Source organism: Euprymna scolopes, chromosome 13, assembly GCF_053919585.1.
Source record: "Euprymna scolopes isolate OS-2025 chromosome 13, ASM5391958v1, whole genome shotgun sequence".
NCBI lineage: Eukaryota > Metazoa > Mollusca > Cephalopoda > Sepiida > Sepiolidae > Euprymna > Euprymna scolopes.
In genome coordinates, this window is record NC_136494.1 from 96,676,961 (window position 1) to 96,694,506 (window position 17,546).

The 17,546-nt window shown below is 28.7% G+C and overlaps 1 protein-coding gene across 1 annotated transcript in view; it reads left to right on the forward strand.

The window, feature by feature from the left end:
* LOC145292094 (hamartin-like) overlaps nt 1-17,546 on the forward strand; it is an 89,650-nt gene that overhangs the window by 70,393 nt on the left and 1,711 nt on the right. The window contains exons 16-21 of the mRNA XM_080138175.1: nt 776-906; nt 7,681-7,777; nt 10,167-10,262; nt 12,452-12,593; nt 16,047-16,135; nt 16,261-16,329. Coding sequence (XP_079994301.1) covers nt 776-906; nt 7,681-7,777; nt 10,167-10,262; nt 12,452-12,593; nt 16,047-16,135; nt 16,261-16,329 — 624 coding nt within the window. The remainder of the gene's footprint in view (nt 1-775; nt 907-7,680; nt 7,778-10,166; nt 10,263-12,451; nt 12,594-16,046; nt 16,136-16,260; nt 16,330-17,546) is intronic.

Genomic DNA, 17,546 nt, shown 5'->3' on the forward strand with positions numbered 1-17,546 from the left:
TTTTTTTGTGTGTGTGTAAAAAATAAAGCAGCATTCACCAAAATTAGTGACATAACTTGAAATAGCCTGGAAAAAAGCCATTAAAGACACAAGAAAAAGAATTATATATCTATAAAGCAAAAAGATTAAATTTTATTTAAATCAAAATTTTATCAAAATAACCCAAAAAAATAAATAAGATATCGCAAGTTGAAGTTAAGGGAAATTTAACTTTATTTACCCGTTTTCGCATCCTAAACTAGGCTAGTTTGGGATGCCTAATTTTAATAAAATGTCTACCCTTTCAACTAACATTCATCAAAGAAGTATTTTTAAAATCTTGGTTAGTTTTCACTTCTAATGTTAATCTCATTGTTGAATGTTAGTTGAAGAAAATTAAAAAATGAACTTATTTTTTTATATAACCTATTTTTTTAGCTAGGAATAAAGTGTAGTATCTATTTTAATATTACACTTCATCTTTTTTGTCCTCCACCAGTGAAGGGGAATCCTTCTAGACAAGGCAATTCTTATTTTTGTCCCAATCCAATGGGACGCATTTTGAGAGTTGTATTTTCTCTCACATTAAAAATAGACTTTGTCTAATAAATGGATAGTGGATGAATGATGTTCTCAGCTTAAACTCTTAAATTCTGAATGTCAAAGAAGATGCTTCTAAACTATCATATTCGTGGAGAATTACCTTTTATGTAAGAAGTGCTGTTGTATTTGACTTGTTGATTTTAATCTATATGTTTCTCGTATATACTAACCTGAAACTTTTCTATTATTTTAGCTTGATCAATTACGTCTTCAAGAAAGAGAGGCTCGGAATCTCCAAGAAACTGTGAAAAGATTGCAAGAAGCCAATTGTGTATTAAAACAGGCCGAAGATAAAAGGCAACATTCAGCTGTTGTACAGCTTAAGTGAGTTAATTATTTTTGTTCTTTTAAATATGAAATTGCTTTGTTTTATGCTGGGGTGGGGGACATAATATTTGGAGTGTGTACTATGTGCACTCTTGCAGCAATAGGGAAATATTTTGAGAATGTCTTTCTAAATAATAATGATTTCAGCACAGTCCATAAACTGCAAGTATTTTTTCTTTGAAATTATCATACGATAACTGTTTGTGATTTTGTTTGCCCATTGTTTCATTTTTTTTTTTTTTTTTTTTAATTTTTTTAACTATTTGCTAGTGTTTTAAACATGGCCCATTCTTTTTCAGTAAAAAGAAAATCAAGATTTTGTTTGGCACCTTCCAGTAGTTTATGTAATCTGCCTGGAATAGGCCAACAATAATACAATCCCTATACTACATAAGTAGCAACATGTTTCTATCAATGATGATGGAGTTTTGAAGAAAATTTCTTTAAGGTGTAGCCAGGATGGGTAAAGTAGTTTTCTTATTCAAATGCATAAACTAAAAATTCATTTATCGGATTCTAGCTTTGCAAAGTTAATTCTTGAAACATTAATTTAAAATAATAAACATTTCATTCATAAATTTGTTCTAAACTCTAAATATAATCTTTCTCCATTATTCATATAGATTAACATTTTGGTGATTTCAGTACAAATGTATTCAGCTTTTAAATAGGACTGTAAAGAAAGAAATCCATTTGCCTTTTCACTTGAACAAAACGTGTGAACATAAATGGTAAATATTTGTCCAGGAAATAAAATAATATTGTGAAACAGAACTATTTGTTATATTAAAATTAAACTATTGAATTTTAAAGATAACAAGTAGCTAATTAATAAAATTCCCTTTTAAAAACAAATATGCAAATTAGATAACTGATCTCTCATACATAAGCAGCGTCAAAAAATATGGTGCTTCTCTTGTGTAAGATCAACTTGTACCAGGATGTTTTGACTTTAATGTTAGTGCGAGAAATGGACCCAACTTTCACAATTTATTCATTTTTTAATTTGGTCATGAATTCCTGCAAGGCTCTAGGAAATAGAATTTCATATTGTTATGATCACGCCCCATGTTGGGACTACATAAAACCACTCGCATAACAAAAAAAATAAAAAAATTAGAAAAAAAGAAAAAGGTCCTCTGGGTTCGATATATTGCGCTGAACAAGAGGAAATGGAAGACTCTTTCAAAATCCATAAAATATGGAATAAACGAATGAACAGCGCAGTGAAAGAAACAAAACACAACCACGAATATTGAAGTTTAAAGCAACTTTATTACAAAAATAGACTATGGGAGGAAGGAGAAAAAAAAGTGAGATTAAACAAAAGAACAAATTATGAGGAGGGGATCTTACAATAATGTCTAAAAATGCAGAGCGGAAAACGAAACATCAATAAATAAAAAAGGGCAAAACAATATCAATAAATAAAAAAGGGCAAAACAATATCAATAAATAAAAAAGGGCAAAACAATATCAATAAATAAAAAGGGCAAAACAATATCAATAAATAAAAAAAGGCAAAACAAAATCAATAAATAAAAAAGGGCAAAACAAAATCAATAAATAAAAAAGGGCAAAACAAAATCAATAAATAAAAAAGGACAAAACAATATCAATAAATAAAAAAGGGCAAAACAATATCAATAAATAAAAAGGGCAAAACAATATCAATAAATAAAAAAAGGCAAAACAAAATCAATAAATAAAAAAGGGCAAAACGAAATCAATAAATAAAAAAGGGCAAAACGAAATCAATAAATAAAAAAGGACAAAACAAAATCAATAAATAAAAAAGGGCAAAACGAAATCAATAAATAAAAAAGGGCAAAACGAAATCAATAAATAAAAAAGGGCAAAACGAAATCAATAAATAAAAAAGGACAAAACAAAATCAATAAATAAAAAAGGGCAAAACGAAATCAATAAATAAAAAGGGCAAAACAAAATCAATAAATAAAAAAGGACAAAACAATATCAATAAATAAAAAAGGGCAAAACGAAATCAATAAATAAAAAAGGGCAAAACAAAATCAATAAATAAAAAAGGGCAAAACAATATCAATAAATAAAAAAGGGCAAAACGAAATCAATAAATAAAAAAGGGCAAAACGAAATCAATAAATAAAAAAGGGCAAAACAAAATCAATAAATAAAAAAGGGCAAAACAATATCAATAAATAAAAAAGGGCAAAACGAAATCAATAAATAAAAAAGGGCAAAACGAAATCAATAGATAAAAAAGGGCAAAACAATATCAATAAATAAAAAAGGGCAAAACAATATCAATAAATAAAAAAGGGCAAAACGAAATCAATAAATAAAAAGGGCAAAACAATATCAATAAATAAAAAGGGCAAAACAATATCAATAAATAAAAAAGGGCAAAACAATATCAATAAATAAAAAAGGGCAAAACGAAATCAATAAATAAAAAGGGCAAAACAATATCAATAAATAAAAAAAGGCAAAACGAAATCAATAAATAAAAAGGGCAAAACAATATCAATAAATAAAAAAAGGCAAAACGAAATCAATAAATAAAAAAGGGCAAAACAATATCAATAAATAAAAAAAGGCAAAAAAATATCAATAAATAAAAAAGGGCAAAACAATATCAATAAATAAAAAGGCAAAACAAAATCAATAAATAAAAAAGGGCAAAACGAAATCAATAAATAAAAAAGGGCAAAACGAAATCAATAAATAAAAAAGGGCAAAACGAAATCAATAAATAAAAAAGGGCAAAACAATATCAATAAATAAAAAAGGGCAAAACGAAATCAATAAATAAAAAAGGGCAAAACGAAATCAATAAATAAAAAAGGGCAAAACGAAATCAATAAATAAAAAAGGACAAAACAAAATCAATAAATAAAAAAGGGCAAAACGAAATCAATAAATAAAAAGGGCAAAACAAAATCAATAAATAAAAAAGGACAAAACAATATCAATAAATAAAAAAGGGCAAAACGAAATCAATAAATAAAAAAGGGCAAAACGAAATCAATAAATAAAAAAGGGCAAAACGAAATCAATAAATAAAAAAGGGCAAAACAATATCAATAAATAAAAAAGGGCAAAACGAAATCAATAAATAAAAAAGGGCAAAACGAAATCAATAAATAAAAAAGGGCAAAACAATATCAATAAATAAAAAAGGGCAAAACAATATCAATAAATAAAAAAGGGCAAAACGAAATCAATAAATAAAAAGGGCAAAACAATATCAATAAATAAAAAAAGGCAAAACGAAATCAATAAATAAAAAGGGCAAAACAATATCAATAAATAAAAAAAGGCAAAACGAAATCAATAAATAAAAAGGGCAAAACAATATCAATAAATAAAAAAAGGCAAAACGAAATCAATAAATAAAAAGGGCAAAACAATATCAATAAATAAAAAAAGGCAAAACAATATCAATAAATAAAAAAGGGCAAAACAATATCAATAAATAAAAAAGGGCAAAACAATATCAATAAATAAAAAAGAGCAAAACAATATCAATAAATAAAAAGGGCAAAACAATATCAATAAATAAAAAAAGGCAAAACGAAATCAATAAATAAAAAAGGGCAAAACAATATCAATAAATAAAAAAAGGCAAAACGAAATCAATAAATAAAAAAGGGCAAAACAATATCAATAAATAAAAAAGGGCAAAACAATATCAATAAATAAAAAAGGGCAAAACAATATCAATAAATAAAAAGGGCAAAACAAAATCAATAAATAAAAAAGGGCAAAACAATATCAATAAATAAAAAAAGGCAAAACGAAATCAATAAATAAAAAAGGGCAAAACAAAATCAATAAATAAAAAAGGGCAAAACAATATCAATAAATAAAAAAGAGCAAAACAATATCAATAAATAAAAAAGGGCAAAACAATATCAATAAATAAAAAGGGCAAAACAATATCAATAAATAAAAAAAGGCAAAACGAAATCAATAAATAAAAAAGGGCAAAACAAAATCAATAAATAAAAAAGGGCAAAACGAAATCAATAAATAAAAAAGGGCAAAACAAAATCAATAAATAAAAAAGGGCAAAACAATATCAATAAATAAAAAAGGGCAAAACAATATCAATAAATAAAAAGGGCAAAACAAAATCAATAAATAAAAAAGAGCAAAACAATATCAATAAATAAAAAAGGGCAAAACGAAATCAATAAATAAAAAGGGCAAAACGAAATCAATAAATAAAAAAGGGCAAAACGAAATCAATAAATAAAAAAGGGCAAAACAAAATCAATAAATAAAAAAGGGCAAAACAATATCAATAAATAAAAAAGGGCAAAACAATATCAATAAATAAAAAAGGGCAAAACAATATCAATAAATAAAAAAGAGCAAAACAATATCAATAAATAAAAAGGGCAAAACAATATCAATAAATAAAAAAAGGCAAAACGAAATCAAATAAAAAAGGGCAAAACAATATCAATAAATAAAAAAGGGCAAAACAAAATCAATAAATAAAAAAGGGCAAAACAATATCAATAAATAAAAAAGGGCAAAACAATATCAATAAATAAAAAAGGGCAAAACAATATCAATAAATAAAAAAGAGCAAAACAATATCAATAAATAAAAAGGGCAAAACAATATCAATAAATAAAAAAAGGCAAAACGAAATCAATAAATAAAAAAGGGCAAAACAATATCAATAAATAAAAAAAGGCAAAACGAAATCAATAAATAAAAAAGGGCAAAACAATATCAATAAATAAAAAAAGGCAAAACGAAATCAATAAATAAAAAAGGGCAAAACAATATCAATAAATAAAAAAGGGCAAAACAATATCAATAAATAAAAAAGGGCAAAACAATATCAATAAATAAAAAGGGCAAAACAAAATCAATAAATAAAAAAGGGCAAAACGAAATCAATAAATAAAAAAGGGCAAAACGAAATCAATAAATAAAAAAGGGCAAAACGAAATCAATAAATAAAAAAGGGCAAAACGAAACCAATAAATAAAAAAGGGCAAAACAATATCAATAAATAAAAAAGGGCAAAACAAAATATCAATTTGCCGTGAGAGAATGAGGAGTCGGACTTACAATTCGGTCACTTGTTTTATGTTTGCCTTCACGATACCTCAGTTCATTTTGATCTTTCTTTTTTCCTTTAGGCCGTATTTGCAGTTTGTTTGAAAATCTCCAATTTCAGTTCATTCTCTTCCTTTCTTTTTCTTTCTTGGGCATATATCATCGCTCCCATCTACTTTGACGAATCTCGTTTTTGAATTTACCAGTCAAACATCATTCAGCTAAAAGTCTTTCAGACAATATGTCCTTATCAAGACACGTTCACATGTTGACTTATTATTTTTGCAAGTCATATTTTCTCTTTGTCATTTTGCTAATCTCTTCTCCCCTCGGCTGTTAACAAGTTTGCTTGTTCTGGTGGTTTTTCTTCTTGTTTGTTTTTTTTTTTTTTTTTATCGTGGTCTACATAGTCTTAAAGTTCAAACTTCCAATACTGTTGCCGTAGGATCAGAGTTTAACTCCATCCACATGCTACAACCATTTTGCTGAGAAGCATGAAAACATCTTTTCTTTTCCTTTTTTTCTCTCTTCTTCTTCTCCATATTCTGATTTTCTCTCTTATTTTTCCTTTGTCCATTTTTGGCGGTAAGCATCCCAGAACCAAAGGGGTTGAGCAGTGGTTCAGTACTCCGCAATCTTGTCAAATAACTGGCTCATCCTTACAAAGTAGATGGGGTGGAGTGAGACCTGTTAAGCATTTTCTTTGACCTTCTCTTCTCTCTCTTTCTCCCTACACCTTCTTTTTCCCTCGTTACAGATTCAGCCTCTCTTTCTCTGTAAGTTCCCTTACCATGACAATAATTAAAACAAAAAAAAAACGAGATATCTTCCGTCAGCAAAAAAATAAAATTTAAAATGTGCTTTCTTTTCTAAAACACAATCCAATGCTGCGATTATGTGACAATATATATTATGAAATTATATTAAGAACATTTGGATGACTATATCTCATTTTCTACAAAGGGTTTAATTGTCTTGTGGATTATATAGATATGGATAACTTGCATGAAAATGTTTTATTTTTTTGCCATATTAGTTATGAAAATTTAAAATTAAGAATAGACATTTTAATAAAGGGCTTGGGACTTTTAATAAAAGTATATGGAAGTCTATATTGGTTCTTGAGAAATGTGTGGATCTTCAATTGTATTCAAAGAACACCTGTCTTCTTTACTTGTGTTCTCTCCCTCTCTCCTGTTCTAAGCAACCCTACTGACTTCTTTCACAAATTTTTAAACAGCAACATAAGTTACAGTAAACATAAAATTAAACCCAAAACCTGAACTTCCAGTATAGACCCTCACTATCATGTCTCCTTTGTCAATATCAGGGGTTCCAACCTTCCAGTGGATTAAATACAATTTCCTGTGCGAAACTAACAGTATCCTGTTCGTTTTTGTAGATGATTTCATGATTAAAGCTTACTAACACAGGACTTCTAAACCTGAATCTCAAGATTGTCATGATCATAGAATATATGCCTATATTAAGGATCATCTTCAAAGACCCTAAATCCCCCCCCTTTTTTTTTTAATTCAAGTAGCAGATTTGTAAGTTTGACACAAGTTTTTTAGATGTTTTTCTTTTTCCCTTTCTTTGATTTTGCTTTTTCTTTCCTTATTTCTTTTTGTTTTTCATTTCTTTTTTATAATAAAAAAATTCATCCTTTCAAAAAAAATTTTTTTTAACAGAAAATTTTTTTCTTTCCAGAACTGCTTTAGCTGAATGTGAAGAATTGAAAGCAAAAAATCAGTTTTTAAACAACACTCTCAGTGACAAAGAAAAAATGGCCAAAGAAGATCGGAATGTAAGTTGTCTTTGCAGTATTTTTTGTTTTCATTTTAGGGTAGCACCATTTACAAGGACAAGATTAATCCGTACACATTTCTTAAATTTCATGTTAATTTCCATGAATGATGTAAATTATCCACAAAAATAATTTTGTTTTCTGCTTCTGCATTTTTGTATCTGAAATTGTTCATTCTTGCTCTGTAAATAGATATTGGGTGAAATATATGAAAAATGTGTTGCATTAAAGATTGAGTCAGCAAGAATTGGTATGATGTTGGAAAGTTGCTGTTGATGTATCCATTCTTCACTAAAGGAAGCTACTTTTTTATCCAGCAAAACCATAAAGTAAATCAACTATATGCAGTTAATAGTAATAACATCTGAATGAATATATCTCCTTTCATTAGGATATCAGCTTAATTTCTGAGATCAATACATAGTAGAGATGTGAATTTTCTGCTTTTTTTTTTTTTTTTTTTTTTTTTTTTTTTTTTTTTTTTTTTTTTTTTTTTTTTTTTTAAGAAAATGACAAATTGCTGGAACTTTATATATAAAATTTTAAAATCAAATAACTTTGATTTTAAAATTTTATATATAAAGTCCCAGCAAGGAGATATGTCTGACTAGGGTATATCCAACACAAACCCTCTGTGTAGGTTGCCATTTGATCCAGAACTGTTTATTGAGCATTCACAGCTAACCTCCATATTAATCAGAAGGTTGTTCTATCTGCCACTTGGGGATCCGATTGATAGGAAGTGGTCACTCCACACCACAAATACCATGACCAACCAAAGAAGCAATAACTGGACAATATCAAGGTTAGCCTCCATGCTCTAAACATCAGAGCACCTCATTAATGATTGAAATGCCTGAAGAGCGGTCATCAGCTCCAGTGATGGCATTATAGGTACTAAGAACGGATGTTAAATCGTGTAGTAGTATTTTCTATTAATTAAGGGTTTTTTTTTGTTTTTTGTTTTTACATATCTTATAATTTTTAAGGAATTCTGTTAAGTTTTACTCTGGGTTTCCACTTCAATTGGTTACAAAAGAAAAATCCAACTTTCTAGTTTTGGTCGTGTTCTGATTAGTTGTACAATTTTTTTCAAAAATATTATTAACAAAGATTGGGTACTTTGATTTTGAAAAACAAACTGTAAAATTGAGTCTTGAAAAATATTCATATTTCACAGTTCAAAGTAAATACTGCTTTAACTGACTGTAAAAAGAAATATTCAATGGAGAAAAATATGTACAAAAGTATTTTATTTTCAACCACATAGATATTTTTTTTTAATGAACCCAGAAATAAGCGAGAAATTGCAAATTGAATGAATTAAGGGACAAATTTGTCAGTGTTGCACGATGATAGCTGGTAGATTGAAGATGAATTTAATTTGCTGTGATACTTTAACTATTTCAGTTTAAATTTTTATGCAATATAAAATAAAAAGTTATTTATCGATCTTTTCTTTTTTGGTATCAATTCTTCAAAGCATATATAATATATACTATATAATAGTATATTAGCAATATTGGGCTCACTAAAAGAAAATTATTGATTTATTTTTAAAAGATTTAAAAGTAGTGTTTTTCGTAAAAATAATGAAAATATATAAAAAAAAAAATTTTTGCTAATCTGAAAGATAATTATTATTAATATATTCAACGAATTTCACACTTCAAAACACAAAGGATGAAAAATTAAACCCATTCAAAATTTGGATTTTCAACCGTAAAATCTGATACATGCAGTTGTTTTTTTGTTTTTTTAACTCTAAAATCCTTACCCTCCCCACAATACAATATATTTTGTTTAATTTCAGCTGATTATTTAAAATAAATAAAGAAGGGGGAGTGTAGGTTAAAAAAATATATAAATATTGATTATGAAATTATGATTGGTGAAAATTTCATATTGATTGGATCATTACTTGATTTTTGGAAGATTTTTAAAGAGAGGCTCTGTTCAAAAATACTTACTCCCTCCTTCCGTTTTGGCTGTGATTATTTTAGTTAGAAAGTTTTATTTTCTGACAAAATATTTAAAAAAAAAAAAATGTTTAATATTATTAGTTCACAATATGTTTTTTAAATCAAATTTTAATTTTACTTAATATTTTTAATATTTTTTAAGTAACATATTTAATTTTACATTATTGCAATATTTTTACCAGAGGTGATGCATTAATTGGGAATTTTTGCAGGAATTTGTTTTTTTATAAAAACAAGTCCAGTCTCATATTTTTTATTAATTTTCCAAAGGTATGAATTATTAATTTTGTCAGAGTCTTTTGGGGTTTTTTGTTTGTTTTTTTTTTTTAACTAACTTTGGGGTTGAATCAGATTTTTATTCAACTGATTTTCAACCGATTATTTATTTATTTATTTTTTTTTTTAAGAATCTTCAAGAAGCGAATCAAAAATTGTTTCAAGCCGAAAAGAGATTAGAACTGATGGAAGAACAGGATGCAGACAAGGAAAAATTAAAAGAACAGGTAAAAAAAAAACATGTTATACTTTGCATCTTATTTTGCATAAGACAATCGTTCCTTCCAATCATACGATCTTTATTTTTTTTTAAAGTATCTAAAACACTTAATGCTTTACTATAAATTTTCTAAAAATTATTAAAAATGAGTCTGATCTGTTTTTAATAATTTTTTAAACTTTTCAAAGTAGTATAAGTAGTGAAACATCAATATTTTATACAAATTGACTTTTTTTTTTTTTTTTTTTTCTTTTTTTCCAGATATTAATATATCTTTCATGTATCAACATTTAACTATGACATTTGCCAAAGAAGAATTAGAATTGTTAGTGAAGACATATTATAGTTCAATCTGATGGTGGATGTAATCAGCATTAAATTGCTACAAACTTTGGGATTCCATTTTTACCTTTACTAAGTTATTGTCCAATAATCAAATGGAAAATAATCAATATCACTTAATTAATTTAAGTTAATCAGGATTCTTTGACAGCCATCTTCATTATTTCTATCTTTACTATTATATACAAGGAACTTTGTGTGAATTTGTCCCCTATAGACTCTGAAACGGCTGGACCGATTTTTATGAAATTTCACACAAGTGTACTTTATGTATCCGGTAGTGTTTTTAGATAGGTTTTGTATCGGAATGTCTTCAATAGGTATTGATAATCAAAATAATCCGATGCAACAAGGGACAGGTGATTTTGACCAAAGTTAATGCCTTATACAGTCTAACTTTGCAAGTGCATTTGAGAAGTTTTATTACCATGTAAGCAGAAAGGTCCAGCATATAAATTCAACAGTAGGTTCTTTGATACAACGGGCATGTTTGAAATAAATGTTTCTGTTTAGAGCACAATTGAAGTATGATACTTGACTTTTGCATTTTAAACTTTAATTGAAGCCATTATATATAAAAAATAATTTTATAAAATCAACAGTAGGTTCTCTATAGTACAATGTCATTGCTTGTGAAACTTCCAAGTGCACTACAATGGGTCCTCAACTAGAGCAGGCAATCAGTCAATTTTGCAGATTTCAATGACAATAAAAATATGGGAGTGTGAAACATTCGTTGACCATCATTTAATCATGGGCATCATTGGATCTCCCTGCTAGTTATTGATAAGGGTGTCTATTTAATTTCATGTTCTTGATTTGAATGTTTGTCCATTTCCTTCTGTCACTTTTTTTATGGTTCTTAATGCAATTCTCATTTAAATAAGATAACTGATACTAATGAGTTTTAGTTTTCTCCATAAGTGTTATACAATGTATTTTTGTATTAAGGTTGTCCCTTTGTTGGGTTGCCAACGATTTTATATGCCGGAAAATGAAAATTAACGCTCTAACAAATTTTTTTTTTTTTTTTTTATCTGTATGGCCTGTGTGATTTTAGGTGGTAGCCAACAAATGTCTATGACTACAGGTGGATAAACATATGGAGCAACAAATTTTGGTTCTATTTCAAGTTTCAATCTTCGGTGTAGGTGCCACTCAAAATACAATTGTGAATTACTTAGGACTTCTACTCGGCCATGAGAGCATAAATCAACTGAACCTTGTGAAAATAACACTGAAGATACTGTAGTCTGAATAAGAATCCAAATAATATGATGAACTTGTTAATTTTTTTTTTTTTTTTTTTTTTTTTTTTTTTAGAGGTATGTTCAGTTAATGATGTAGGTTTATTGTAAAATGATCCACCCCCTTCATTCTGCTATAAACAGGATTTTTTTTTTGCTTGAAGAGCAGTTGAGAAATCAAGTAATGAAACCGTTTTGTAGTAAACTTTCATGGAACATTGGACACCCTGCTAAAAATTGAACAATTATTTCAAACTTTTTATAATCTGAAAATTTGTTACTTAATCATTGTTATTCTGATGAATTATTTTGATGGTTGGAAGAAAGGGCTAGTGCATCATATTCAGCTGTCTTGAATGTATTTATGAATCACCGAATTTGATTTGAACAATTATCTTGTTTGTACATCAATGCTAACATTCAAATATGAATTTGAATGTTAGCATTGATGTACAAATACCTACTTTATTCCAATGTACAAATTTCAAAGTATTTTTAAGAAAAATGTTTGAAATACCTTTGATTTCAATGAGTTTAAATGTTACTAAATTTATATATTTATTAAATTTATACTTTGTAAATTCTATTTCCCGTTTCCTTTTGTCAGATGCTAATTTTGAAAAAGGAGCTCCTTTTGATGGGGGAACTCCAAAGACAGTATCAGGAAAAACTTGAAGGAATTGATAATCAGTGTACTGAGAAGGAAAAAAGGCAGGATTATGTGAATGCATTAGAATCGGAAATAAAAGGTAAGCAACTTTTTTTCTTTTTTTTTTTTTTTTTAATGTTTGTCAAGATAGTGAAAAATTTGTTTAAAGAAATGTTATTTTAAAGGTTAGGTTGACGAAAGCATTATGAATATCACAACCTAAATGAAGATAGTTCAAATAATACAAATTTTCAATTTTCCTCTCCAAAATTCCAAAACATAAAATATTTTGTTTGGGAATTTTCTAGATGAGATTCGAATTTTTATTATTTGAACTTCTGTTCTTATCTTGAATGTTATGTTTCATCTGATATAACCTGACCTTCAGGTCGAATCATTCGGTGGAAGAATAATGTTAAGTGCCACTTGATACTTTTTCACAAAAAAAAAAAAAAAAAAAAAAAAAGTTAAATGTAGCTACTTTGCTCGTTGAAATTTCCTATTTTACAGACTACCTAAGATTTCTACCAGGTCATGGTTGACGGAACGAGATCAAACTATCTCTATGGATTAAATGACATGTTTGGAAGAACAGCATAAGCACCAAAAGTTAAAATTTTTAGATCTTTTGCCTCAAAATGCGTAAAATATTAAGGAGAATCTAATTATAAACAACATTGCTGAATTTAAAGTATTTATGTGAAAAGTAGTTTGTAATAAACTTTGGTTCGCCCATACTGAGGATTGAACCTTCAACATCCAGAAAACTGTTACTTAGAACTGATTATTCTTTAATACTTTTATCCATTGCATCACAGGTTCTAGCAAGTTGCAGTTCAGCTGAAATGTGAGAATAACTTCTAAGATAAAAACAATAGTCTGAATAATCCACATCACACTTTATAATTCAAAATAGGTTCCATTATGTCACTTGAGATTAAAAAGGTTTAATATACAATTTTCATTTAAGATGGCTTGTAAAAGGTTTTATTGGACAGAGCCTGTACTCACATGCTAAGAATAGCTTTGACCTTCATATGGTGAGATCGTCTGCATAATGAGAGATTGTATGGGAAGCTTCACTTAGTATTACACATCATAAAAAAAAAGTCATTTTCAGGACATTACTGGAGAGTTACAGAAAATTTTTGTTGATGAGCTTTTGTTGGAGACAACAAAGTTATAGTCAGCTAGCGCCTTCTCTAATTTTCTGTGTGGCGTTACCTGAAATAAGTTTTTATTTGCACTTTTAATAACACAATTAGTACAAAGACTAATTGTTATTTTTATCGGTATATGTTTGTTGTATATTTTTCAATGTCTTTTTCTTATTTTATTTCAAATAAATTGCTTCAAAATACAAATAGTGAAGAACAAAAAAAAGCAAAAGTACTGTTTTACCTTTTCACCGGTTCTGGTAATGCCAAGCAGAAAATTAGGGAAGACGTTAGCTGACTAGAACCGCTAACACAATTTAGAATAAACCATGTGATCTGTACGTTTGTGATTTCTAAAAGCTCCTATCTGGATTTAACATGGCTATCCTTGTCTATGAATTTCAAATTGTGCATACTCAAGTCCAATACAACTTCTTCATACATAAACATGTTGAAATGACAATTTCAGCAAATCTACAGTTATTGATAGAAATTCGTATTATTTGGATTATTTAGACTATTTTTCTAATCTTCATTTTGGTTGATGTAACCTTTGACCTTCTTCAAGTATATTTTGTCAAATTCTGAGATCTGCACAGAATTTTGAATAGAACCCTTTTAATTCAGGAGGTGTAGCATGCACTTGTTCCATCAGCCATGACAGGATAGAAGTTCTGAGTAATTCACGATTGTATTTTTAAGTCCCCCACATTGAGGATTGAACCTTCAACTTCCAGAAAAATGTAATTTACAACTAAATATTACCATTGCCACAGGTTGTTCCGGTCAGAGATTACATTGGCCGAAACATTATGAAAATGGCACTCAATATTAGAACAGTAATCTAATTCAAATAATACGAATTATCATTCCTTCTCTCAAAAATTCAGAAACCTTTATGTTGATAAACTCCTAGGACTGACCTTTTCTTCAGACCTAAAATGTGACATCAAATCCATTGCTCGGGTCGCTAGAAAAATGGTTGAATAATTTTACCACTTCAGAAAGTACCTCAATTCTGATATGATCCTCTACGATCGTAAGATGGAGTACTGTTGCCATATCTGGAGGAGGTGCTGCTCAGAGTACTCCTTCCTGTATAGACAAAGTTCAAAATCTATATTGAAATCTAGTGGGGAATGATATTTAGTTTTGACGAGAAATTCTAAATATTCAGTCTTTGTCATAGTCACACCCACACCCAGCTGATCATCAGAAATAACTCTCTTTTTCAGCCACTTCCTGACTACTTGGAAGTCATTAAACAACTTGCCAGGTGTAATTTGTCTGGAGAGTTCAAACGATTTTGACATTCTCTCGATTGCGTGTTCGCTTTTGATCAGTCACTTCCCAAGTATAGTATCACACTTCTATGAATAAAGTTTCTTCCCAAGAATACAATGCCAGCCGATAGTCATTTTTAAGTCACTTAAACAGTTAATTTTTGTTGAGTCATCCACTTAACTTTTTCACCCAGTTTCCAATCCTCCCAAGGTGTTAATCATCAACTATATAAGAAAAAAAATTTTTTTTTTTCTAAATATTTTAGATACCAGCAAGCAAATCTGCTTCTTTCATTGTTTTCTGTGAAATGAAAAAAAAAAGTTTGTATCAATTGTTCAGTTCTTTTGATATTTTTATGCCATCTTCATTTGTCGATCAGGTAGCAACAAGATGTTTCAAAATTAGTTGAAGAATTAACCAGGCAAGGATTATCCAAAATTGACTCCTTGTCTGAATATTAAAACTCAAGTTAAAAACAAAACCTTTAATTCTTTTCATTATGCTCGTTTTAAAAAGATTATCGTTTAAAATGAAAACAAAATTTGGGCGTTTATGTACATTGGTGATCTTTTAAAACCAATGCATTTCAGGTGAAACCGTACTTGCATGTCATGTAAAAATTAATAAAAATGATCCAGTAGAAAAATAATTAAATATAATTTAGAAGAGTTGTGCAGCCAATTCAGAATGATAAACTGACTTTTCTCTCTTGACTTAATTTAAAGATTTGTCATTTTAAAAAACATAATTATGGGTGATTTTTGATTGGATTTTTCAGACGACATCACATGAGTACATAATGTTTTCACCTAAAATGTGTTGGTTTAAAAACTTATGAAAGTACACTAAAAATTGTATTCTTATGTGTCCTAATCATAAAAATGAAGTTGAAAAGAAAAACATTTTTCTTTGTTTCTCTTATTTTCTATAGAAATACACAGAAGTAAATAGTAAAAATCTTTTTAGAAAAGCTTTTTGAGAAATAAACTTCATCTGAAATTACATGTGGAAAAGATGGTAAATGAAATAGTAAAAGGTTGTCTACTCTTCGGTTGGACTATTCTTAAACTAACCTGAATTTTTGGTAAATAATCTTCTGTCCTTTTTTGCAGATCTTCAAAAGTGCTTGCAGCAAAAGGAAGTGCTGTCAGACAATTGGAAGACACGATATACAGAACTTGATGAAAGCCACAAAACAAAGGTAAAAATGTTAAACTGAATCGATAGAATTGTCAAACTTCTAATGACTATAATATCTCTCTATTCAGATTTTGTTTTTACAATGCAAAATACTGAACTTAGAATTTAAAACATTTTATTTTTAAGGATGCTGTAATTGATGAACTGAGGAAATGTCTGGATGGAGTCAAAAGCAAATACAGTGAACAAATTAAGGTTGGTTACATTCAAGCTTATATTTATCACCCTATTATTTTAATGATTGTCTTAGTGGTTAGTACCTGAATTCCCATGTGTGGAGTCTGGTTGTTATCTTGGCCTTATCTTTTCAGAACTTTAAACAGATCTGGGATGAATACAAACAATATTGAAAGTTAATTTAAATTTTATTTACGTAATTTTACAAACCATCTCGAAATGAGTGTTTGGCTGCATTATTGATGCCTAAAAATATCCCCCCTCCCTCCCAAGTTTGGTAGAGAACAGAACTCAGATGGCCAACTGTAGACCAACTACTATCTCTTATTACATGATGTTGCTCGACCAATCCTATTCATCACAAATTATAATTAAAAAAAAAAAAATTTTTTTTATTATTGCATTTTCACCCCAAACAAGGCATAGTGCCACTTTTCTGTAGGGGGCTACTATCTAGGACATAATTGCAGGAACACTATTTAGGGAGTTTAGCAGCAAGATATCTATTTGCATTACACTTGAATTTCTGCATGTCAGTACAGTTTGGGAAACAGGAGACCTGAAGTGAATGCCAAAGTCTAGTAGTTCTGGGGAAGAAACTATTAGAGTAAAAGGCTTTCTGGCAGCTTGGGATCTTTACTTTGCTTGTTGAGTTTGTCGGGGATATTTACATTGAGGGGAGGTACAAGGGCTTGTAGCTCGTCAGAGCATCTACCATTAAAATACTTGTAAAACAGGCAGAGGGATGCAACATTTCGTTGATGAGAAAGAGGCTGAAGTCCAGCTGATAGTTCAGGATCAATTAGGTTAGCGACTATTTTGAACCCTATCCAAGAGGGAGAGACTAGTAGCAGATGCACAAGCACGAATGACAATATTCCATACATGGTCAATAGTGGTCTTGTAGAGGTACAGGATACTCTGTCATAAGTAACTTTCTGGCATGGTAGAGAGAGCCTATCTTTCTCACAGCAGACTGTTCCAACTCATGTTCCTTGTGAATGTTAAGCCGAGGAGTTTGAAAGAAGTACTTTCAGGTAATGTATCTTTAGCCATTAGTGGTTGAGAAGGTTTCTTGTAATTATTAAAGAAAATAAACTTAGTCTTGGCAGCATTGAATGCGACTTTTCATTTTTATCCCCATTCCACTTCAGATTGGAAGTCTTCTTCTAATTTACTCAAGATAGCAACATACACTGAAGCTGGAAAGATCTTCACACACCTGTATAAATCTC